Source organism: Microtus pennsylvanicus, chromosome 1 (assembly GCF_037038515.1).
Source record: "Microtus pennsylvanicus isolate mMicPen1 chromosome 1, mMicPen1.hap1, whole genome shotgun sequence".
In the NCBI taxonomy this organism is placed as follows: Eukaryota; Metazoa; Chordata; class Mammalia; order Rodentia; family Cricetidae; genus Microtus; species Microtus pennsylvanicus.
Genome location: NC_134579.1, coordinates 113286569 through 113308574, shown reverse-complemented (window position 1 = coordinate 113308574; position 22006 = coordinate 113286569). Strand labels below are relative to the sequence as shown.

The following is a 22006-nucleotide window of genomic DNA, read 5'->3' as shown; positions in this document are numbered from 1 at the left end:
CTGTGGCAGCTTTTGTTGCAAAACCGCAGGTACTTAAGCTTCAGCTAATTCAGGCAGTGGTGTTCCGCTGTAAAACTTAGCCAAGGCAGGCAGAATGGGCCTGTGTGGCCGAGTATGTCTCGGACTCGGCACTGGGGCCGGAGTCACGAACTGAAAAACAGCACCCAGGAGGGTGCTGTGTTAGCTAGCGGGCTACCCGCTTGAGTCGGGGGCAAAATAGCCCCACGTTGGGCGCCAAAATGTAGCGGCGTAAACGAATGCAGACAGTTTGTAAAAATATATATATAGTTTTAATGTAGAGATAGACTTACAGAACCACCGTTCCCGCGGAGACCAGGAAAGCAGAAGAGACAGCTCGGAGCATGCTCGCCAAATTTATAGGCAGACATTAGCCTGAGGCGAACACGCCCCCTAAGGGGCGGGACTTATCCCTACAGACAGGGACAGAGGAGGCTGCTTAGTTCTCTCCCAGCCGGCCTCCAGGTGGTTAGGAAGGGCCGTGCACTCCTGGCTCAGAAGTTTTGAGGACAGCTTAGTGAGCTTCCTCACTGCCAGTCCCAAAAAGAAAAGTGTTTTTGAAATCTAGTTGACTGGAGCGCGTTGGAGGGAGCAGTAAACACCCTGGTGACTTGGTTTAAAAAGGCTGCTCTACCTTGGCAGGCCTGGAGGGACCAAGAAGGGAGACAGAAGAAGAGGGTTGCCCATGGCAGCCAGTGGGGGCCTGGGGAGCAGGTGGAAGGAGGCAAGATGCAGGAAGCAAGAGTGGGGCTTGGCAGGTCGCCTCCAGTGCTGCAGCCAGGGCCCAGTGTCCGGCCAGCCTGGCTGTCAGGCCCTGTGCTCGCCGTTGCTGGGCGGCTCATTGTGGCCAGCTGTGTAGTCCGAATGGTGCTCAAGTCCCAGCATCTGGCGTTGCACCAGCTTGGCATAGAGGCCGCCCTGTGCCAGCAGCTGCTGGTGCGTGCCCTGCTGCACCACTCGGCCCTTGTCTAGCACCACGATGAGGTGCGCTCGCTCCACGGTGCTCAGCCGGTGTGCAATGATCAGCACCGTGTGTCTCTGCAGGTTGCCGTGGATGGCCTGCTGGATCTGCAGGGAACGGGACAGAGAAGTTCAGGGACTGCACAGCATTGCACACGCTGTTCTGCCCACTGCTGCCACCTGACATTCAGTTCTTGGGTAGTAAAATGAGGGCCAAGATAGAACCCAACCCCCAAGTTCAGACAGCCCAGGTGCTAAATAAGGGGGCACCTGGAGGACCAGAGATAGCACCCGTCAGCCCCAAGGCCCGAGCCAGGAAGAGCAGCCCTGAAACTACAGCATCTGTCCATTTCTTCCCCTCATTTCCCGCTGTAGGACTACAGCTTTCCTGCTGGTGCTACCCACTCCCCTTACACACATGGAGGCACACTGTCTGTGTCACATGAACATGGAAACGTGTGGAATCAGAGGACAACCTGTGGGCATTGGTTGATAAACTTCATAGTGAGTCCTGCCTCGTCATCACCTCCTACCTTCTCCCTACCCCCCTCCACTGACCTGAGGCTTTGAACACCCTGCTGCCCTTGCCCCTCAGAACTCCCCAGGGTGGCTCCTTGGCTCTCAGGTCTTAGCCTGGTCCTCACAGTGAGCGCCAGAGAGTACATGACAACTCCATGTAACCCCCATGGTGCCACAGTGCTCCTAGATGCACAATGACCCTTGGGTGCCTTCCTGAAAATGCCCAGCATTGGTGTATGCATTTCCCATCTGAATCAGTACCTGCCACAGGCCCCTGCCCCCCCTTTCCTTCCGCATTTACTAGGACTCAACATGTGTGCCCTCTGTTGCTCTGCGATATGCGTTCAGCTCCTACATCCTACTGTCTCTCAAGGACCCGAGAGCCATTGTTCTAGAACACGAGCAGAGATGGAGTGAGTCCTGTCACTATCCTCTGAGGGAAGTCACAATCACAACCTCCATCACTACCGCTGGACACAGGACATGCTGTATACCCATACTGAGCCTCTGCCATGCTGTACCAGTTCTGTCTCTTCCTTCCTTACCTCTGCACCAGACAAAGGGAGCTCAGCTGCTTCAAGGATTCACTGAAAGCCCAGATGTGTGTATGCTGGACAGCAGCTGCCCAACCCTTTACCGGCATAGATGATTGACAGTTCTCTGGAGCACAGGCTATAGGGACTTGTTTGTGACCTGTCTGTCCCACGAGACTGGAATGCCATGAGGACAGAGGTCTTGTCTATCTCTGTAGCTCCAGTGTCTAGAGCAGAGCATGGCACCTGGGACCAGGCCAGCCACCATCTGTGTAAAGGGCCGATTGGCCCTTGGCAGGATGGGCATGGGCAACTAACCAGCACCAAGGACATGGCCACTGACTGCGGAAAGGCTGTCTGTCTGGACAGAGCTGCAGTGCTGGGGAAGGGGATCCTGCCAGCCCAGAGCGGATTACAGCTTGTCTTGGGCTAGCTGTAGCCCCCTAAATTGCCATCCTTTGCCCACCTCTGTGTCAGATCTAACATCCTGTGGCGATCAGAGAAGCTGAGATCTCTTCTCTTGGCTATAACCTGTCTCTCTGATGTTTCCGCCGATGCGTTTGAAAGCGTTCGGACTTATGACTCTGTTCTGTTACTATAAAAACTTCATGAAACGGCTTCTACATTGGAACATGAAATTTGGGAAAATCTATGTGCCCCTCATATTGGCTCCAGGATACAGTAACTCCCTGTGAGGTGAGAGTCGTGTTTATGCTCCCCAGTGTGGGATCCAAGAACCATCCACTTTTCACTAGAGGAGTTGGAAGTGAGGTACCAGTAGGGGCCCTCTGAGTCTAAGCCATCTGGCATTTTATCTCGAGTGTATGGCTGCGGTCCTTCTGGGGTGCTCTCAGGCCTCCCTTACTTGGGCCCATGGCATTTGTTGGTCTGGGCTGGTTATCCAAGCTCCTGTGCAGATGCCTATGCTTCTTAGGGTGTGTGATGGCGTTGGTTTTATTTGCTGTGGGGCATTTTGGTCTAGGTACGGGTTTGGTTCACTGAAGTCGTTTGGTTAGTGCCCACTTGTTTTTGGTTTTTTGTTCACATTTAGGCATCTGAGGGCTTTGATTTCTTTGTAATACTTTGACACATTGCCATTTGACTTTGCCCCCTGACTCTCCTCAAGCACCCAGTTCTCTTCTGTGGCTTCTGCTTCCCGCAGCCTTGCTGCCCTTAGCTGAGGTCTTTTCTTAGCCCCTGGTAATAAAGGAAAAAGACGCTGTTCCCTCCAGCTCAGCAGCCATACCCCATGTCTGGGTCCGGAGGGTCATGGCTGGCCCCGTTGGAGAGACACACCAACACCCAGGGTCTCGACTCTCACGTTTATGGATATGTTCGGGGTTAACTTCAGAGCCAGTCGAAAGGAAGGTCTCAGGTGAGAGTGGGCAGTCTGTCCCCAAAGCGGCACATACCCTGAACCAAACAACACTGTGCTTCCTAGCTAGCTGAGAGGGGCTTGCAAATAGTTCTTGTTTTTTGAAACAGGCTTTCTCTGTGTAGCCTGGCTGTCCTGGAACTCATTCTGTAGACCAGGCTGGCCTTGACCTCACAGAGATCCACCTGCCCCTGCCTCCTGAGTGCTGGGATTAAAGGTGTGTGCGACCACTCTGGGTCTTGCAATTTTTCAGAGGAAAGAAAAACTGGGAAAAAGCTTCCCAAAATAAGAGTTGTGTGTGAGGATACAGCATGTGTGGTGTGATGCTCTATGTGACAGACTCGAACTTGAAAGTATTGAAAATACGGGCGATCAAGCCCATCCAACTCAGCTTCATGACTCCCTCAAGGGGGAACATCTACCATTGCAAACTTGGTAATCTTGAAGGGGCAGCCTGCTTTACTTGGAACTCAAAATCATATCATAAAGGAAAAGAAATTAGAAAAGTGGTAACTTACAAAAATTAGTAATTTTACAAGTGAGTTAAAAGGATACATTAAAAATCAATTGTAGAGCCGGGCGGTGGTGGCGCACGCCTTTAATCCCAGCACTCAGGAGGCAGGGGCAGGTGGATCTCTGTGAGTTCAAGGCCAGCCTGGTCTACAGAATGAGTTCCAGGACAGCCAGGCTACACAGAGAAAGCCTGTTTCAAAAAACAAGAACTATTTGCAGAGACAGGCAGATCTCTGGGAGTTCAAGGCCAGTCTGGTCTAGAACTAGTTCCTGGACGGGCACCAGAGCTACCAAGAAATCATGTCTCGAAAAACCAAAAAAAAAAAAAAACGTCAATTGTAGGGGGCTGGAGAGATGGCTTAGTGATTAAGAGCATTTGTTGCTTCTGCAGGGACCAGAGTTTGATTCCTAGCACCCACGTCAGGTTCACAACCATCTATGACTTTAGTTCCTAGGGATGCGATGCCCTCTTCTGACCTCTGTGAGTACTGGGCACACACATGGTGCACATACATACATGAAGGCCAAACACACACATAAAAATGAAATTAGTAATTTGAGTAAACCTTTTTAAAATATTGACGTTATAAGAGAACTAAGGCTAAATCCTGAGGCTAATCTCCACTCTTTAAAAGAGCGAAGTCCTTTATCAAAGGAAAACATTATGGCCTGTTTTAAAGATAAAAGCTAGAGAGAGGAGAACCCGTTCGTGTTAAGATTCTTGTGCAGGCCACTTCCTGGTGAAGACACTGGGGAGTGTCTTTCAGTTTCTCCTTGGGCAGCTCTCTTTAACCTCTGTGTTAAGCCTAGGTTAAAATCCTTTATTCTACCAGCCCATCCTAAGGTTCCTTTTGGTTGAAGCCACAGACCTGTTTGGTCTGAGCTGAGGTCCCTAAGGCTCAGGGGACTCCTTGGGCCCCAGGGGCTTTGCTCTGCCTTCGCTGTTGAGCTCCACCTTGAAGCACTGCTGAGTGCCCCTGCCTGTGACTCTGGCCACCCTGCCTTGCCCTTACCTTGGGCTCCTTTGCTGCTTTTTTTCTGGCCAGAGACCCACTTAGTATTTCCTAAGTCCCCTAAGTGCAAGGGAGAAACAAAGCCCCAGCTGCTGTCTGTGTTTAAACTTTACACTGCACAGAAGGATCCAAGGGAGTAACAGCCACCTGAGCAGTGGGGAGCAAGGCTTGGTAACCGGCTATAGCCAGGCCTGTGTGGCCACAGCCGGTCCCAGGCATGGACTGTGTTCAACTGCCACAGGCCAGAGCCTGATGCCAAAACTATTTTTCCTTTCTCTTAGATATACACACTTTCATCAGTGAGGCAGCTCTTCCCCTCAGCTACGGAAGCTCTTAAAAGAGGAAGGAGTCATATTATGTGTCCACGGCCAAACTGCTCATGTTTATGCGCTAAGTCTTTCTCACACCTCACTATTTTATTTTATTGGCAGGGGGAGGGACAGGGTTTCCCTGTATAGCTGTGGTTGTTCTGGAGGTTGAGCAGGCTGGCCTTGAACCCAGAGATCTGCCTGCCTCCTGGGGTTAATTAAAGGCAAGTCCCACCACAACCCAGTTTTTAAGTTTTATTTATTTTTGTTTGTTTTTTTCGAGACAGGGTTTCTCTGTGTAGCTTTAGTGCCTGTTATTGAACTTGCTCTGTAGACCAGGATGGCCTCGAACTCACAGAGATCTGCCTGTGCCACCATCACCTGGTCAAGTTTCTTTTAAGACATATATATGGAGTCCAGAGGCCAGCATCAGATCTCCTGGAGCTGGAGTTACAGGTGGTTGTGAGCTCTGATGTGGGTGCTGGGAACCAAGCTCTCATCCTCTGTAAGAGCAACACATGCTTAACCACTGAGCCATCCCAACCTTTTTAAAGTGGGTGCACACATTTGTGTAATTGTGTGATTTTCATGTAACTGTGTCGTGTGTGTGTGAATTGTTTTCATGTTTGTGTAAAACAAAATTTTTATTGTGTGCTAATTTATTTTTGCATGCATAATTAAGAGACAAATGTACAGATTCTTAAAAGCGGGTATTTTGGTGATAGATTAAAAGCCCCAACAGACACATAAGTCCTCACGTAAACTGAAGATGTGACACTGGACCAGCTTCATTTTTTAATTTAAAAATGTGTGTATGAATGTTTTGACTGCATGTATGTATTTGTACCACATGTGTACCTGGTACCCTTAGAGACCAGAAGGGAGTGTTGGATCCCCGGAACTGGAGTTACAGGAGGTTGTGACCCTCCATGTGGGTGCTGGGAATTGAACCTAGGTCCTCTTGGCAGGGCGGCCAGGTTTCAACTCTCTACCCCCAGCTTCCTTTTGGTTCATGTAATACTAAAATTTTAAGGGGAAAAAAAAAACACCCAACTCTGACTGTCTAAGAAAACCTGGCTGCACGTTCAGAACGCCAATTAAATGGCAAAGGGTAAAGCGACATTTAATCAATGTGATCCCAGGAAAAACAAGTGGAGGCAGCTGATGGCTCTAGAGTTTTTGAGCTTTAAAATTAAAATTAAATAACAAAAAAACAAGGTCTACATGATTATACAGTTCTGCTTTAGTTCCGGCATAAATTCATTTTCAGAGACGCTGTCCTGCTCCAGAGAGCAGCTTCCCTTGGGGCTAACTGCCCGAGACTGGGAAGATGGCTCATCTGTACTTTGTCCTGTGCAGCACTTACAGCACTGGGCCACCCCTGCCTCTGGACAAGTGAGCAGTGTTTTCAGGGTCCTTATCCTGACCAAGTGTTACACATTTGAAGGGGAAAAAAGGTAATTGAAAAAAGAACCTGCACTGGGCGGTGGTGGCGCATGCCTTTAACCCCAGCACTCGGGAGATGCTGAGGACGCTCATCTCAGCTCTGCTAACAGTCAGTGCCCCAGGTAACTGAACATTTCTCTATTTTTATGTTTCTTAAATCCTCTTATAATTAGACATTTTTTGTTTTTTGAGACAGGGTTTCTCTGTATAACTGGCTGGCCATGAACTCACAGAGATCTGCCTGCTTCTGCCTTCTGAGTGCTGGGATTAAAGGCAAGGGCCACCACCACCACCACCCAGCTATAATTAGACTTTTTAAATCATTCATGATATTTAGTATTTCACTTGGTTTATTCCTAAATGATGAAATACTAATCTTGGTTTTAATGGAGTCACTAGTGAGGAAACTGTCCTGTTTCTGTGGCTGGTTGCTCACCTAGAGCCCCGCCTACCTTATTAAAACTAGTTTTTATGTCTAAAAGATTCGAGTGTGTTCACTGTTTTTGTGACAGATATTTTTATCATTCAGTATAATTTGGCTTTAAAAAAACCTTGTTTTTAAATCAACAAAAATTTATCATTTTTTTTTTTGATTTTTCGAGACAGGGTTTCTCTGGAGCTTTTGGTTCCTGTCCTGGCACTAGCTCTTTCTAGACCAGGCTGGCCTCGAACTCACAGAGATCCGACTGCCTCTGCCTCCCGAGTGCTGGGATTAAAGGCGCGCGCCACCACTGCCCGGCAAAATTTATCTTAAATCTTTTAAAAAAGCCCCTCCAAAGTGGGAGCATCAATATTTTATATCAGAATTCTTATAGTCAAAGTAAACAGACATTTTCCTTTTAAGAAAATATGTAGCTGGGCGGGGGCTGTGTGTGTGGGGGGTGTTGCCTAGTGACTTTCCAGAAGTTTGAGGGTAGTCAGGGCTACGCGTCTCAAAGTCCAATCGTTTAACATCCATAGAAACAGTGATCTAAACACTGTAAAAGGCCCTATCACACACTCAAATGTTTACAAAGTACCTTGAACTCCATTATCTCCAGCTAGAGACACCCAAAGATTTAACTCTTTATAACACACACACACACACACACACGCGCGCGCGCGTGCGCGCGCGCGCGTACACGTCTCTAACAAAATCAGCTTTCACCAAATATACCCCGTAAGTGCCCACGTTTCTTGACTAAATCAGTGTCTAAACTGTCCCACAGTATGGTTAGCTGGGACTAATTTAAACAATATTCATATTTTGCTAATGAAAAGGAAATGGATGGTCCCCAGATTCCCACTTCTGTTTCTGCCACTGAAGTAAAAGGATCCTATTGGGTCTGTGAAGACTGGATTCCTCAGTGCTACAGGCCTGAGCTCCTGCTCCCTCATCACCAGTCAGCACATGCTGAGGAGATCAAGGGGACCAGTTTAGCCAAGGTGAGCATCCACAGGCCAGAGCTACAGTGTGGACTGCAGATCCACACTAGTTAGCTGCCCCATAGCAAGGCTAGAGCTATGCCATCCAGCTGGCCAAAGGAAAAGCTAAGTTAAAAGATCTAAGACGACAGTTCAGAATACCAATAACTATAAATACAGACATGGCTGATCTGTTTTTTTTAAACAATAGGTAAATTTCGGTTGTTTAAAATGTTTCCTTCACTGCTGGTATTCTTATTTTAATATAAACCCTACTACATGCCACATGTGAATGCTATCAGATCTGGAGCACTGATAGAGAATTGTCTTCCTTTTTTGTTTGTTTGTTTTTTGAGATAGGGTTTCACTGTTTAGCTCTGGCTTTCCTGAAACTCACTCCATCAACCAGGCTGTCCTCAAACTCACTGAGATCCACCTGCCTCTGCTTCCGAGTACTGGGATTAAAGGCATGCACCACTACTGCCTGGCTGAGGACTGTCTTCCTTTATGGCCTCTCTCAAGACTGCCCTGACTGGAGCTGGAGAGATGGCTCAGTGGTTAAGAGCATTGCCTGCTCTTCCAAAGGTCCTGAGTTCAATTCCCAGCAACCACATGGTGGCTCACAACCATCTATAATGAGGTCTGGTGCCTTCTTCTGGCCAGCAGACATACACACAGACAGAATGTTGTATACATAATAAATAAATAAATATTTTTTTTTTAAAAAAGACTGCCCTGACTATCACCTTGCCTCATCAACATCAGACCCTGGGGATGAGTTCCTGTGAGGGATGCTATATAAATTGATAATATGTGGACTCCATGCATAAAATGCCATGCTAGCCAACAGGAGCTGTGAGCGAGGATTTCTGGAAACGAGTGTGTCTCGTCAGAACTGTGGTGACACCACAGGCTGATTTCAAACCCCAAGGATCAGATTTGCCCACCTGTGTTAGACTTAACAAACTGTGACTAACAGGTAAAAACCCTTTTGGAATGGGTTAACTTAGCAGACCCTGGTTACCACAACCCAAAAGCTAAGTGTGTCATCAGACAGAAAATGAGGCCCATGACAGAGCCTCCCAGCTTTGCTGGAACTGCCTCTGATGTTTCCACCCATGTATCTGGAGTGTCTCGATTTGAACTCTCTTTGTTCTGCCACTATAAAAACTTCATGAAACTGGAACCTGTTTCCATATATTGGACCATAGAGCTGAGGATAACCTGATCTGTGTTCCTGGGCCACAGTCACTTATTTGGCTCCAGAATAAACTCTATATTGTCCCCCTGAGGTGTCAGCTGTGTCCTATCACTGAAAGCTAGGCTTAGAAGGGAGGAACTGCTTAAAGCCACACCATAAATTGCAGGGCGGGGCATTTGTGCAAGGCCTTCGGGCGTGAGTATTGTGCTGCGGAACAAAAGCAGTGAAGGAGAGGGGAGGAGGAAGGAACACAAAAACACACAGGATGGGGTTTCCTATCGGGTCCTCTGGCAGGACACTGTTTCCGTGGCACTTGACTGTAGCTCTGCTTAGAGCTGGGGGCCCAGGCCCCAAAGAGTCCATGCCCAGAACTCCCTGCTTCCCTTTCTTTCTTTCTTTTTTTTCTTTCTTTTTTTTTTTTTTTGGTTTTTCGAGACAGGGTTTCTCTGTGGCTTTGGAGCCTGTCCTGGAACTAGCTCTGTAGACCAGGCTGGTCTCGAACTCACAGAGATCCGCCTGCCTCTGCCTCCCTGAGTGCTGGGATTAAAGGCGTGCGCCACCACCGCCCGGCATGACCTGAGAGAGCCTGTAGCCAGCTCTCAGGGCGCCTGGCCACGCCCTCCCTCCAGCAGCCCCCTCCCTCTACTCACCAGGTATTCACTCTCTGCATCCAGAGCACTAGTGGCTTCGTCCAGGATGAGCACAGGTGGGTTCCGCACCAGGGCCCGTGCCATGGCCACCCGCTGCTTCTGGCCACCTGACAGCTGGGCTCCTTTCTCCCCGGTCTCTGCATGAAGGAAGCACAGAGTGAGTTATTAGGGGGCTTCTTCCTCCCTGTCACCTGGGCACCAGCTATGCAGACATTTTTGAGGGTCCCCAGTTGGGACCACCCACAGACGGTAGCTCAGGAAGAGATACCACGGTGCGTGAGGATCAGCCCCCAGTGCACCAGAGAGATGGCTAAAAGTATGACAGTGCACCGTGGTGTTTGGTGTGGTCTGCGGGAACAGTCTTCCTGACCCAGCACACTAGGAAACCCCACTGTGATGCTCTGCCCTGACATGTTGTTGAACACAGTGTGCAAGCCTGCCTCAAGGAATGTCCCTACAGGTCAAGTCTCTCCCACAGAGGACCAGAGGCAGGTGTTGGGTGTGATTACAACATTGTCATTACCAAGACAAATATTAATAAGAAAACTCAAATGTCTGTCAATAGGAAACAAAGTCAATAAGTCATCATAAAAGCTGAACACTTAATGCAGATAAGAGGAAAGAAGGGGCGGGACAGGTCCTTGCACCAATAGGAAAGGTCATTAAGATGCGCTAAGGACAAGTACACAATTAAAGGGCTGACCTTTGTCTATAAAAGGGCAGAATAAAGACATAAAAGACCGGGTGTTATAGTGTGGTGTACAACTGTGATTGCTACGCTCTGGGAAGCTGGGGTGATGCAGGCTCAAGTTCAGCCTGGGCTACACAGTAAGACTGTCAGAAAACCCAAGGAAGGTCTGGAAGATGTCGTAGCAGGTGAAGGCACTTGCTGCACAGACCCGACAGTGAGCTCAGACCTGGGCCCATGGTGGAGGAGAAAGCTGACTCCTGAAAGCTGGCCTCACACAAATAAATCTTTAGGTGGCCCAGTAACACTATACACACATACACAGGCACACACACATACACACTGTTTGTTTGACAGGGTCTCCTCACAGAGCCCTAGCTAGCTGAGAATTTGTAGCAATCTCCCTGCACCACCATGCCCAGTTAAATAGACATTTTGTTCCTTTTTTAAAAAAAAATTGACCCAGGTGGTGGTGCACACCTTTCATCCCATGAGGCAGAGGCAGGCAGATTCTGTGAGTTTGAGGCCAGCCTGGTCTACAGAGTTCCAGGATAGTCAGGGATACACCCTGTCTCTAAACACACACACACACACACACACACACACACACACACACACAATCTCAAGCAAAAACAAATCGTTACTTTATGTGTGGGTCTTTTGCCTGCATGTATGCCTGTGTACCACATGCCTGGTGCCCCAGAGGCCACAAGGCACGGGAGCCTCTGGGACAGGAGTTGCAGCCAGTTGTGAGCTGCTTTGTGGGTACTGAGAATCGAACCCTGGTCCTCTGAAAGGACAGCGACATGCTTAAGTCACCTCCCCAGCTCCCTGTTTGTTCAGCTTTGAGACAGGGTCTCCCCATGTGGCCCTGACACCAGGCTCGAACTCAGAGATCTATGTCCCACCGTCCCTGGGGGTATACACGACCTTTTTCAAAGATCACACGCCACTGGGACTAACTGACGTGTCCATGTTTGTGGGGCATGGGTGCACTGGCAGCTCTAACTCAGAGGTGCATCATGGTACCTGTGCTGTACCCGTCCTGCAGCTCCATGATGAAGCCATGGGCGTTGGCCTTCTGTGCGGCCTCCACCACCATCTCGAAGGGCACGGTGGGCAGACCGTAGGAAATGTTGTCCGTGATGGAGCGGGCGAACAGCACGGGCTCCTGGCTTACCAGAGAGATCTGTGGGGAGTGGAGAGCAAGTTGGCTAGGAGAAGCTGCCATGAAGCCTCCACCAGCTGTCACTGGCAGCCCCGTCTCCAGCCCCGCCTGGCTGACGCCAGGAGTCTCAGGTTGGTAACCTAATCTGCCTGCTGGCTGCATTCAACTGCCTCCTCACTTCCTAGCTAGGGCGTTGGTACCCAGACCCTCCTATACCTCAGGCCCCCCAGAATGACAACCTAGGGCTAGCAAATCTTGTTGCTCTGAGTTAAGCCAAGTAAGTTCCCGGAGTAGAGAGAAAGAGAAAAGGAAGTAGCTCTGTGACTTTGCCAAGTGAGTGTCCATGACGCCACATGGCAGTTGCCCTAATTCTACTCATCCTCCCCCACTTTTTTTTTTTTTTTGAGACAAGGTCTTACTCTGGCATCTAGGCTACCCCAAACTCAGTATGCTGCACAGACTGGAGGACCCGAGTTCAGATCCCCAAGCCCATATTGGTGCCGGGTGGGCATGAAGGCCTACCTGTAACTCCAGCTTCTGAAGGCAGAGGCCAGCTCCCTAGCCGCTCAGTGAAACTAGCAGCATTGCTGAGCTCTGGGTTTGACTGAGAGAGATCCTGCCTCAAATTATGAGGTGAAAGAGTGATCTGGGGGAATTCTAGGAATCTACGTGCACTGTCACTCATGAGTGACCTGGGGGAATTCTAGGAATCCACGTGCACTCTCACACATGAGTGATCTGGGGGAATTCTAGGAATCCACGTGCACTCTCACACATGAGTGATCTGGGGGAATTCTAGGAATCCACGTGCACTCTCACACATGTGCAGAGTGATCTGGGGGAATTCTAGGAATCCACGTGCACTCTCACACAAGAGTGATCTGGGGGAACTCTAGGAATCCATGTGCACTCTCACACATGTGCAGAGTGATCTGGGGGAACTCTAGGAATCCACGTGCACTCTCACACAAGAGTGATCTGGGGGAACTCTAGGAATCCACGTGCACTCTCACACAAGAGTGATCTGGGGGAACTCTAGGAATCCATGTGCACTCTCACACATGTGCAGAGTGATCTGGGGGAACTCTAGGAATCCACGTGCACTCTCACACATGTGCAGAGTGATCTGGGGGAACTCTAGGAATCCATGTGCACTCTCACATGAGTGATCTGGGGGAACTCTAGGAATCCATGTGCACTCTCACACATGTGCAGAGTGATCTGGGGGAACTCTAGGAATCCACGTGCACTCTCACACATGTGCAGAGTGATCTGGGGGAACTCTAGGAATCCATGTGCACTCTCACATGAGTGATCTGGGGGAACTCTAGGAATCCACGTGCACTCTCACACAAGAGTGATCTGGGGGAACTCTAGGAATCCATGTGCACTCTCACACATGTGCAGAGTGATCTGGGGGAACTCTAGGAATCCACGTGCACTCTCACACACACAAGAGTGATCTGGGGGAATTCTAGGAATCCACGTGCACTCTCACATGAGTGACCTGGGGGAACTCTAGGAATCCACGTGCACTCTCACACACACAAGAGTGATCTGGGGGAATTCTAGGAATCCATGTGCACTCTCACATGAGTGACCTGGGGGAACTCTAGGAATCCACGTGCACTCACACACATGTGCATGCACACCTACACACATGTATGTCACACATGCAAACGTGCGCACACACACAAAAATGAAAAAAGAAATCACTAAAATATGACAAAAATCACTAAATCAATGGCTATAGTGTGGCACTTGACAGTTTTGTGCTTTCGACAACTTAAAAGTAAGGAGACAACATAGGCCAGAGGAAAACCAGATGGTTAACTAATAAGCATATAAATGGGGCTTGGTGTCTTTAGGCATCAGGAGGGGAGGAAGCCCACAGAATTCCCCACTTAGCAGAGCTGTCTGTAATCTGAGCCATGCACTACTGCAGCTGTGAGTGACTGCAGCCCAGTGTGCACCACACAGGGGTTGGGGACAGCCCTCACCTTTCACCTCTCTGCTTATGTATGTTTAATGCAGGGACTAATGTTTAAGGCATAGAGACTAGAGCCTGGCTAGGTTAGCGACAGATGACTTATCTAACATGAGGCCCTGGTTTCCAGCCCTGTTAATGCACACATGTACATTCCAGCACATTGGCTCATGCATGCGTACACACACACGCACCCCTGCTGTGGAGGCTCTCCTGGACAGATGGTGTTGTCTAGCACACAGTCTGAATACCTGTTTATATGTCAGCACAGGAGCAACTTTTACCTTCTTTTAAAGAAAATCTTAAGTTACATTTGTTTTGCGTATGTGTGTGTTTGTGCGTGTGCACACATATGAGAAGAGCCAGAGACTGATGTCAGGAGTCGTCCTTTATTCACTGAGGCAGCAGCTCTCCATTGAACGCTGAGCCGGCCCATGTGGCTAGTCTCAGTGGCTGGCTTGCTCTGGGGATCCTCTGCCATTTGAGGCTGGAATTACAAGCAGGCTGCCACACCCACTCGACATTTACATAGGTTCTGGGGATTCAAACTCTGCTCCTATCACTTGTACAATAAGAACTTTTTGTTGTTATTGAGACCAGGTTTCTCTGTGTAGCTCTGGCTGTCCTGGACTCACTCTGTAGACCAGGCTGGCATCGAACTCACAGAGCTTCACCTGCCTCTGCCTTCCAAGTGCTGGGATTAAAGGTGTGCGCCACCATTCCTGGCTTCCTTGTCCCTTTTATATGGAAAACAAAACAGTGATCCAAATCATCTATCATGGCATGAGGGCAGAGCCACCCCCATCCCACCCTGATCCTTGTGACTCTTGTGATGCTTAAAAAATATAGCGAGGGGGTTGGAGAGATGGCTCAGTGGTTGAGAGCACTGGCTGTTCTTCCAGAGGTCCTGAGTTCAATTCCCAGCATCCACAAGGTGGCTCACAGCCATCTGTGATGAGATCTGGTGTCCTCTTCTGGTCTGTAGGTATATATGCAGAACACTATATACATAATAAATGAATAAACTTTTTTTTTAAAAAAAAAAAGCAAAATGACTCAAAGTCCTGCCAGAGTGGGAGGTGTGGACAGATGGACAGACAGCAATTTTAACAGTGACCATCCTTCAGCACTGGAAAATGCAGCACACAAGGCTGCTTGGTGACTCTCAGGTGGAGGGACAGACACAAGACAGGCCCTCTGCAGCCTCAGGATGGGACTGGGATGCACTCAGATTCCAGATCTCTCCTCTGAACACAGAGCCCACACATGGCACACCCTGTGTTCTCAGTCCCCTTGAGCCCATTATGACTCTGCGCACAATGCCCACACGAGGTAAACAGTTGCTGTGGTTCGCTGTTTAGTGAATAAATAATAAGTAGCAAGAAAAATCCTCAACCTGGATCTGGTGACACACACATAATCCCAGCACTCAGGAGCCTGAGGCAGGAGGACTGCCAAGAGTTTGAAGCTATCCTGGGCTACAGAGAAAGACCCTTTCTCAAAAAGCCGAAAGAAGGGTTGGTAATGGCTCAGCAAGTAAAGGTGCTTGCTGTCATGTCTGATGCCCTGAGTTCCATCTCCAGAACCCACTGGGTGGAGGGAGAGAGAGTCAACTCCTGAAAGTTGTCCAACCTCTGCATGAACACACACATGTTAAAAACACACAAACAGAAACCAAAGCCATTATACACAGGGAAGACAGGCCATGGTCCTGAAAGCAACCAGGATAAAATGCATTGTGTCATTAAAAGAGACATGTGAGTAGTATCAGGAGCCAGAGAGGGTGAGGAGGGTGAGTATCACCAAGACACTCCACACGAATGACCATCAGAACACACCCAGCCCATGATTGCACAGTCAGTGCTGACGAGAACACAGAACCAGAGGCCTGGCCAGGCCTGGGATCCAGTGCATGGCTGTCTGCGCCTGCAGGCGAGGAGCCCATGGGAAGGGGAGCGACCTTGTGCACTCTGACTCTGCCTGGAGAAGCTCAGGCTGGCTGGGGCAGAGCCATGCAGTCTGGGCATGTCCAGAGGGAGTAAAATTAATGCCAATGAAGGAAATGGCTGTCACAGGGGTCAGGTGAAGCTTTACCCCTGGGGGAAGAGAAGGAGCATGGCAGCTTGTGGAGTGCCAAAACATTCTATGTGGTGAGGTCACATCAGTGACGTTTTTTAAACTGTACGTCCCTGCGTTTGTGTCACAGCTTACGAGGAAGGGAAGAGAAGGAGGACAGGGTGTGTGGTACTCACCACGCGGTGCAGGTACTTGTGGTCATAGGCGCCGATGGGCTTGCCATCCAGCAGCACGCGGCCGCCCTGCAGCGGGTAGAAGTTCTCTAGGATGTTCACACAGGAGCTCTTCCCGCTGCCCGAGGGCCCCACCAGGGCTGTCACCTTGCCTGGGGACAGGCTGAAGGAGACATTCTGCAGGGACACAAGATGTCCAGGTCTCATAGGCAGGAGGGTATCACCCAGTTTACCCCCTGCCCTCTGCCTCAGCTGGTGCTGCTGGCCAGCACCTGAGTGGTCTTTCTAGGACACCAGGCCTGGGGGAGGGTTGTTTTTTCTTTGAGGTACTGGGGATTGAACCCAGAGCCTTATGTGTGCTAACCAAAATCTCAACCACTGAGCTATATCCCCATACTGCGGCCCTGGGCAGTCTAGAACTTCCTATACAGCCCTTGAACTAGTGGCAATCCTCCTGCTGCAGACTCCCAAAAGGTGGAATTTAGTCCAGCTCTCCTTTCACTAACTGGCCTGGCACTCATTGCTCTGCAGCCCAGGGGGCCCTTGACTTGTGGTCCTCCTGCCCTGGGTCTCCTCAGTAGCTGGGATGACAAGCCAGAGCACCAGGACTGGCTCAGTGGCCCCTTTGCTGGAGTGTGTTCTGCAGAGAGCCACCTGCTCAGCTCCTGCTTCCTGGACAGGTCTTACTCAAAGGTCACTTCTGAGGAGAAGTCCTGCTTGTCTGTCATTACCCCTCTCCTCAGCAGAGCCCAGATTCACTACTCGCTGAGCTTCTGATTGTGTTCCATGACTGCAGCACACCTCTGGTCCCACCAATCCGCTTCTGATTAGTGACTGAAGAGCCCCCTCTGCCCCAACACATACAATCCTTTTTTTGGCACTAGGGATGGAAGCCCGCTAGGCAGACCCTTTACTTGAGCATTGTCTAGCCCTCTCTAACAGGTCTTCCTGGAGTTCAGTTAAGGGCAGGTTTCCTCAATGGAGCCCAGGGACTGGCCTTACTTGCTCCTGGCCACACAACCAAGATGTAGGAAGGATGGTCCTGGCAGGCCCTGAGTCGCTCTTACCTGAAGGACCTGTGTGTGGGGCCGAGTGCGGTAAGTGAAGGTGACGTTTTCAAAGTCCACCCGGCCCTCTAGGTGGTCAGGAGCCAAGCTCCCGTCATGCATCATGGTTGGCTGCCGGTCAATGAACTCGAACACCTTCTCAGCGGCCCCAACTCCCTGCATCAGGCCACTGTAGACGGAGCCCACAGACTGCAAGAAAGACATACACCCTGGTCCCACTGACAAGTCTGTTCCTGACACCCACCAGTGACGGGGTGTGGGGAGTCCCAGGACAGAACTGCAGCTTTGGAGGAGATGCAGGGGACCCCCAAATGCCACCTGCTGGTACAGCAGACAGTGATCATGAAAAATGAAGGTGGTACGAAAAATTGATGCCCCTGTGACCCAGCATTAGGACCCAGGGCCCAGGGCTGGTCTTGTTGATTCTACTGCCACCATGCTGGATGCTGCATGCCATGCAGAGGGTGTGTGTGGTAAGCATGGCAGAGTGAGAATCAAGTCTTTTCTTTCTTTTTTTTTAAAGTCAGGGTTTATGTATACCTGACTGTTCTGGAATTTGCTATGTAGCCCAGGCTGACCTCGAACTCCCAGAGATCTGCCAGTCTCTGCCTCCCAAATGCTAAGATTAAAGACGTGCACCAGTCTGGCAATTGTTTTTCCAGGGCCTCACGTAGCCCAGGCTGGTCTCAAACAACTCAATATGTGGTTGAAGAGGATTCTTTCAGACAGGATTTTACAATTTGGCCAGGCTGTCCTGAGGCTCACAGAGACGCATCTGTCTCTGCTGCCAGTATTAAGGATATGTCCACCATGTCAAGGCATTGGGGAGGGAAAGAAAGTCTATAAAGGGATAGTCATGGTATGGCCAGCCTGGGCTCCCCAACGCTGGTGATAGCAAAGAGTCTCAGAGATATCCCACTTGCAGTGCTGGGGACTCTGAGTTGATACCCAAGCTGTCAACTGTTAGTTCCCCACTTTGCCTCCCACTCAAGTCAAAGGCCCCAGACCTAACCTGCTTCTACCCCTCCAGGGCTGTGGTGAGGCCCACACCAGCAAGCCTCCTTGATTCAGGGCTGGGGATAGAACCTAGAATTACCCATGCTCAGCAAGTGCTCTGCCAAGGGAGCCATAGCCTTGTCCCTACTTTGACTTTTACATGGGTTCTAATGAATACTCTGCATTCATCTCTCTGGCTGCAAACGCACCGTTATAAGCGCAGCTGTAACAGCAGGGCTCTTCTCTGAGCACCTGTTGGCAATGAGGTAGCTTCTCTCAGAAGAACAGAGAATGCCCACCTCACACAGCAAGAAGTGTGGCACAGTCTGAGCGGAGGATGCCTGCCTGGTCTTGTGCTCAGTCCCTTAGGTGCTGTAACAGTGTCCACCTTGGGGATGTAAGTTCACACCAACAGAGCACACGATTGCTGTGAAGACAGTGTGAGCACATGGTACATACTATGCCCGTGTGTTCACACAGTGATGTCATCACACAGTACACACTCGCTATGCCCGTGTGTTCCAACAGTGACATCACATGTCCCGGTTCAGAGCTTGTTTCTCTAGCATTGGTATATCATAAGCACCTTGTTTGAGATGGGTCTGAATGCAATCTTGCATGCATTCATTCTGTTGGCTAGAAACACACCCACCCGATATAAATCCAAACCTGTTGCACTGCGCACCCTCCCCTCCCCCGGCTGCCACTCACCTCCATGCAGTCTCCCAGGACAAACTCGTAGATGATGAAGGCGATGAGGTTGCCGCTGCTCATCTGCCCCGAGATGACAAGGTGGCCCCCGTAGTAGAGGATACTGACCTGGACCACCAGGAGTGTGAGCTGCACAGAGGGGAGAGGCCCTGGGTTATGTTCCCAGGCCTTAGCTGCCCAGAGCCCTGCCCTCTACTGTGCCCCCAACCTTGTGAGTGGGAACAGGAGAGTAGCTTCTTTTGGAACTCAAGTCACTGGACTTGGTGACAAGTGTCTTTTCCCACTAAGCCATCTCACTGGGTGCTGGAAGGCAGCCTTAAGGGCTCTGTAGACTCTGCCACAAATGGAAAACTTCATTGTCCTACCTGTCACTCATAACCCCACCCCCACCCCCCACCAGCAACCCCTACAAAGGCCCCTGACTGGAGCAGGCTGTGGGCTTGGCAGCAGAACAAGGCTTTCTTTGTAAGGCCCTGGCTGGCACATGCCACCCTCAAGTTCCTCTGCTGGGCCAGGCAGTCTTCATTGTAAAGAGCATGGATCAGAGAAGTTGGTGCACCAATTAAGGTCACACAGCAGCCAGGCAGAGGCTGGACAGTGAGAACTTTTTGTTCCCTTAACTAGGCTCCTGAAGGGCAATCTTGGGGACCCCCTGCTATAGTCTTTGGGGAAAGGAGGTCTGGGAGATGAGACAACCCACAACCTACTCAGGATCCCTAGCAACCCTTCCCCACCCCAAGAGCCCTACTGTGCAAGAATTGGCAGATAGACTTGGCAGCTGGCTGAGCTTGTCCCTTCTCTTTTGCTTGACTGGCATTTTTAGGGGGTGTCTCAGGTAGTGTCGTTTGAATAGTCCCTGCCTCCTGGCTTCCCTGTACCCCTCTAGCTCCTTCCTCCCATGAAACTGCACCTCCCTGCCCCCACCACTCCTGGGCTGGCCCAGTTCCCACCTCCTAGGCTACTGAGACAGGGACAAACTGGCTGAAACCTAGGTTGGGCCATAGCTAGACTGGGGAAGCAAGGTCTCCCTGCCTGCCACTTCACACAGAAACGGGCAGAGGCCTCTGAAGGCCACTGTGGTCTTTCCAGGAAAGACTCTCAGATGGTTTGACACCCATGTGTGGGGACCCAGACTATTACCCAAGCAGGGCTCCCTATCTGGATGCCCATCCCCTCACCCCTGGTATCTGACCACACGTACCCCGCTGCCCCAGACATAGGACATGTAGGCCGCCGCCTCCTTCCTGTTCAGCTTGTACACCTGCTGCAGCTTGCGAAGGAACACCTCCGCCTCCTCTTCCTCATTGGCGAAGCTGCGCACGGTCTTCATGGCGCTGATGGTTTCCTCGGCTGTGGTGCTGGCTCTGGCCAGGGCACTCTGGACCTCCTTGGAGAGCCTCTGTGGATAGGAATGGGCAGGACAGTCACACTACCCTCCTGGACCCACCTCCATCCCAACTGCCTGCCCCAGCCCCAGTCCCACTTCCTTCTGATAGGGCAGACTCTGAGAGCAGACCTCAGTGGAGCACTTGGGGTGCCCTTTCTGAGGGCTGGGTCATTATTTTTTAGATGGCTAATTTCTTCAAGGCTCCACCCACTTGGAGGTGGTGCCTGAGGTGGGCAGAGATTGAGGCCAGCAATACTGCAGCAAAGTGAGGGCAGGGACAGGGAAGGGAACAGGCTCCATCCCAACCTTTTACTTTTCCCCTCAGTGAGAAACTAGTGGGGAATCCATGACTAGAGCTGAGGAGAGATAGCCTTTTCCAAGGCTGGAGGTTGAAGGAAACGTGTTTGCACAGGGGAGAGTCCCAGAGCCAGGAGCAGAGACCCACTAGCTGGCCTGGAGCTCCTGCTCTTGAGTCCCTTCCCCAGCGGCGCCTGAGCCTGTCTAGGGGCCTAGACTTGCATGTCTGAACTCAGCTCTGGAGCTCCCACAAATCTAGGAGCCAGGGAGAGTGAGCCCAGTTAACAGGCAGTGGCAGAGCAGACTGGATCACAAGCAAGGCCCGAGTCACCACCCCCTTGAAACTCAGTCAACCTCTGCACTCATCACCGTCACTTCCCTGCATCCCATCACCTACCCAACAGCCACACTCTACCACAGAGCCCCGTGTGTGCGGTCCTGAGACAGCCACCCCCCACTCACAGCCACCTGCCTCACTCTGCTTTGGAGGCTTTGGAGTGGCGGTCCTCAAGCCCAAGTGCTGGGATTGCAGGTGTGGGCCACCATGCCCGGCTGATACCACTGCTGCGATTACCATGACCTGAGGCTAGTTGTCACTTGACATGAGCTCTGAAGGTGGGGCCTACTTCACTGCTTCTCAGTGCTGGACACAGTTGGAGCTCAGGAAATGCCCGATGACCAAATGAAGGCACAAATGAACGCATACTACTTCCTACTTCCCAACAGCCTTGCCTAGCCCCCAAGGCTCTTGAAGCAGACACAGGTACTGCCTAGGGATCGGGTGGCGCCTACCTTGTAGTACTTGCCGTAGATGTTGGACACCATCATGATGATGGGGAAGCCCATGAAGGTGACCAAGGAAAGCTGCCAGGACAGGCTGAACATGAAGACCACCACGCCTGTGACCTTGACCGTGTTCCTCAGGAAGATGTTGATGTTCTGGGAGACCAAGTCGCTGACCATGGTGGTGTCGGAGGTCAGGCGGGAGATGAGATCCCCTGGAACACAGGCTGCTCAGCCCTCTGCGGCAAGGAAGCCCAGAGCTGCCAGGGTGGGCACAGGGGACGCTAAGGGACTTCTGAGATGGGCAGTGTGAATCACATCTTTCCTGCCATGCTTTCTGGGAATGATAGAGGGCACTTCTGGAAGGCTAGCCAGACCCAGCCCCTAGTACCATTTTTTTCTTTGTTTTGTTTGATGCCAGGTCTCAAGTAGCCCAGGCTGGCCTTGACAGAATCACAGGTATAGGTCACCACATACGGTTGCAACATCTTGCCTCCCCTCTGAGTGGGAACAGCAGCTGAATGTCAGCTAAGAAGGGCCAGCTTGGTACCACACACTCATCACAGAGAGATTTCAAACTTATTTCTGCCAGCAGTCACTGGCAAGAATGGGTAAACACCCTCCATGCCCGCCTTAGAAATAGCCACCTGAGCTTGGAGAGGAACACATAGCAGGTGTCTCACACAATGTGGAGTACTGGGCCAGGGGCCTTGCAACAGCCATCAGGTGTGCT

General features: G+C 50.7%; 1 protein-coding gene across 2 annotated transcripts in view; it reads right to left on the bottom strand.

Moving 5' to 3' along the window:
• Nucleotides 1-442: 442 nt before the first annotated feature.
• The window catches only part of Abcb9 (ATP binding cassette subfamily B member 9), a 33508-nt gene continuing 11944 nt past the window's right edge, over nt 443-22006 (bottom strand). For both annotated transcript variants that reach the window (XM_075979130.1, XM_075979123.1), the window contains exons 5-12: nt 21283-21488; nt 20008-20205; nt 18807-18935; nt 17100-17288; nt 16036-16209; nt 11658-11817; nt 9941-10077; nt 443-1086 (exon numbers count right to left, since the gene is read on the bottom strand). In XM_075979130.1, the coding sequence (XP_075835245.1) occupies nt 826-1086; nt 9941-10077; nt 11658-11817; nt 16036-16209; nt 17100-17288; nt 18807-18935; nt 20008-20205; nt 21283-21488 (1454 nt within the window). In that variant the 3' untranslated portion in view covers nt 443-825. The remainder of the gene's footprint in view (nt 1087-9940; nt 10078-11657; nt 11818-16035; nt 16210-17099; nt 17289-18806; nt 18936-20007; nt 20206-21282; nt 21489-22006) is intronic.